Raw genomic sequence first — 2,500 nt, forward strand, 5'->3', positions numbered from 1 at the left:
GCCCTGCCCCCCGTTACCTGCTGACCAGAGGGTCCTTCCTGGTGACCGGTCCCAGCTTCGGCCCGTCCTCCGCAAGGCGTTCATAGACCACAGTTCCCACAATGCAGTTGGTGGCCTGGAGAGGAGGTCTTTGTGTGTTATTGATTTATTAATGATAGAGTGAGTGTTTTAAAGGGGAGAGGGATTAATCCGTGTGTGGATGTAACACACACCTGCTCAGCATGGTAGGCCATCTCCTTGTAGCTCTCTGAGTTCAGCTCCTGCAGCCTCTTCTTGAACCAGCCGCAGCACTCCTGGAGGTCTGAGGGGCTGGAGCTGCACCGGGGAAGGGAGGAGGGAGGAGGGTAGGAGGGAGGAGGGAGGAGGGAGGAGGGAGGAGGGAGGAGGAAGGAGGGGAGGAGGGAGCAAGGAGGTGGGAGGAGGTTTCACCATCACAAAAACCATCACCGGGTCAGAGAGATACAGAGTCAGGGCTAGAGGGAAGGCTCACAGTCTGGGCATCTTTAAGTAATGGCGAATAAATTAATATTTGCAAAAATAAATCTAAATTCAAACGTTTGAGTAGCTTAATAGTATAACCTTAGGCAAATTTTCTCCATTGCCTCGCTAAATAAGGAAATGCACAACTGTGAAAAGCACGGCATTTGAGACGCATTGTGCCAGAAGAACATAGAGCGTGAGACCGCCACCTGTGAGGTCTGAACAGCTGGAGGGCGCTCTTCATGTCCACGGCGGTCCCGAAGCGTCGGCCCTGGGGGTCTGTCACCAGCCGGAGCTGCTGCTGGCCTTCTGGACTGCAGCCAGGACTCACCCCTCCTGATCGGGGGGATTCTGACATTATCCAGGGGTTTCGGCCCATCGGCAAATTACTCTGCTCTCTTCGTTTATTTTCCTGTCCAATAATTAAACCTGGAAATGTAACCTGACCATCAGGACATGTTTATAAAAACTGCAATGATTCATTGATTCAGTTCCTAGTGACGGCATTACCTGCTGAGAACAACAGTGTTTCTGAATAGAATTGAGTGCAGCACTGTGAATGAGATCATTGGCCATACATGATGATGTATGGCGACCATGTATCATGTGTGGTGCTGCAGTGGTGCAGTCCTACCGGAGCTGAGCAGCTTGTGGAACTGCTCCACCGCCTTCTCCACGTTCACCTGCTGGAACTCCCACAGCCGTAGCCTGAGGAACACCTCCTCCCACAGCACCCCCCGCAGAGCCTGGGGACGGAACACGGTACAGACCCTCACACAGAGTACAGACACACACACACAGTGCAGACCCTGGGTGTTCCTGAGCTCACGTTGACATGCTGCTGGTTGAGGATGAGCGCCGGCAGGCCTCTCTCGGCGTGGCGCCCGTCCGCCAGCTCGCCGCTGAGGTGCCAGAGGGCGCGGTCCAGCACCCAGGCCGCCCTCAGGTGGGGGGAGTTCACCAGGTTGAAGCCACACTCGGGGTGGAGGCGGAGCCACTTACTGCTGGAGGCTTGGGGGGACACAGAGACCAGCTGAGCAACTCAACATGTCAGGACCCCCGGTCCCCTTAAACATGTCAGGACCCCTGGTACTCTTAAACTTGTCCAGACCCCCGATCCCTTTAAACATGTCCAGGTCCCCTTTAACATGTCAGGACCCCTGGTCCCCTTAAACATGTCTGGACCCCCGGTCCCCTTAAACATGTCCGGACCCCGGCCCCCTTAAACATGTCCGGACCCCGGTCCCCTTAAACATGTCCGGACCCCGGTCCCCTTAAACATGTCTGGACCCCCGGTCCCCGTAAACAGGTCCAGACCCCGTTCCCCTTAAACATGTCTGGACCCCCGGTCCCCGTAAACAGGTCCAGACCCCGTTCCCCTTAAACATGTCAAGACTCCCGGTCCCCTTAAACATGTCAAGATCCCCGGTCCTCGTAAACATGTCAAGATCCCCGGTCCCCGTAAACATGTGAAGACCCCGGTCCCCATAAACATGTGAAGACCCCCGTCCCCGTAAACATGTGAAGATCCCCGGTCCCCGTAAACATGTCCGGACACTGGTCCCCTTGTCCTCCTGCACTGTAAAACCTTTCACAGCAAAATGACAGTAAAGTACTGGGAGCAGTTTCACCAGTAAGGTACTGTTTATATACATATTTATTACTGTATCATATAAATACAGTAGATGACGGTTAGCTGTACATTTACTTCAAAGTGTTACCGTGTGTCTCGTCTGCTTTCATGTGCTTAGGAAAGTATTTGTAAAATATTGGTTTTCACATTGGGTCATTCAGGAAAGGGGGGGGCGGCCGGGGTGTCAGCACATGCTACTTGGAATAGCTCATTGAGCAACACATACACACACAAACACCCACACACAGGGGTCTCCCCTAGCCTCAGTGGGGGGTCATGTTTCACACGAGGAATGCCTGACCTTCTGGGCAGCAGCCGTGAGGCGCTCAGAGTCCGATCCCGGGGAGAAGAGAGATAAACTACCTGCTCACCCACACATCATACATC

At 54.0% G+C, this 2,500-nt stretch overlaps 1 protein-coding gene across 1 annotated transcript in view; it reads right to left on the minus strand.

The window, feature by feature from the left end:
* The window catches only part of LOC115537211 (glycogen debranching enzyme-like), a 24,819-nt gene that overhangs the window by 17,847 nt on the left and 4,472 nt on the right, over positions 1–2,500 (minus strand). Inside the window, 5 exon segments of the mRNA XM_030348937.1 lie at positions 18–115; positions 213–315; positions 690–816; positions 1,115–1,226; positions 1,310–1,491. Of these exon segments, the coding sequence (XP_030204797.1) occupies positions 18–115; positions 213–315; positions 690–816; positions 1,115–1,226; positions 1,310–1,491 (622 nt within the window).

The sequence above is a fragment of the Gadus morhua genome, chromosome 23 (assembly GCF_902167405.1).
Source record: "Gadus morhua chromosome 23, gadMor3.0, whole genome shotgun sequence".
In the NCBI taxonomy this organism is placed as follows: Eukaryota; Metazoa; Chordata; class Actinopteri; order Gadiformes; family Gadidae; genus Gadus; species Gadus morhua.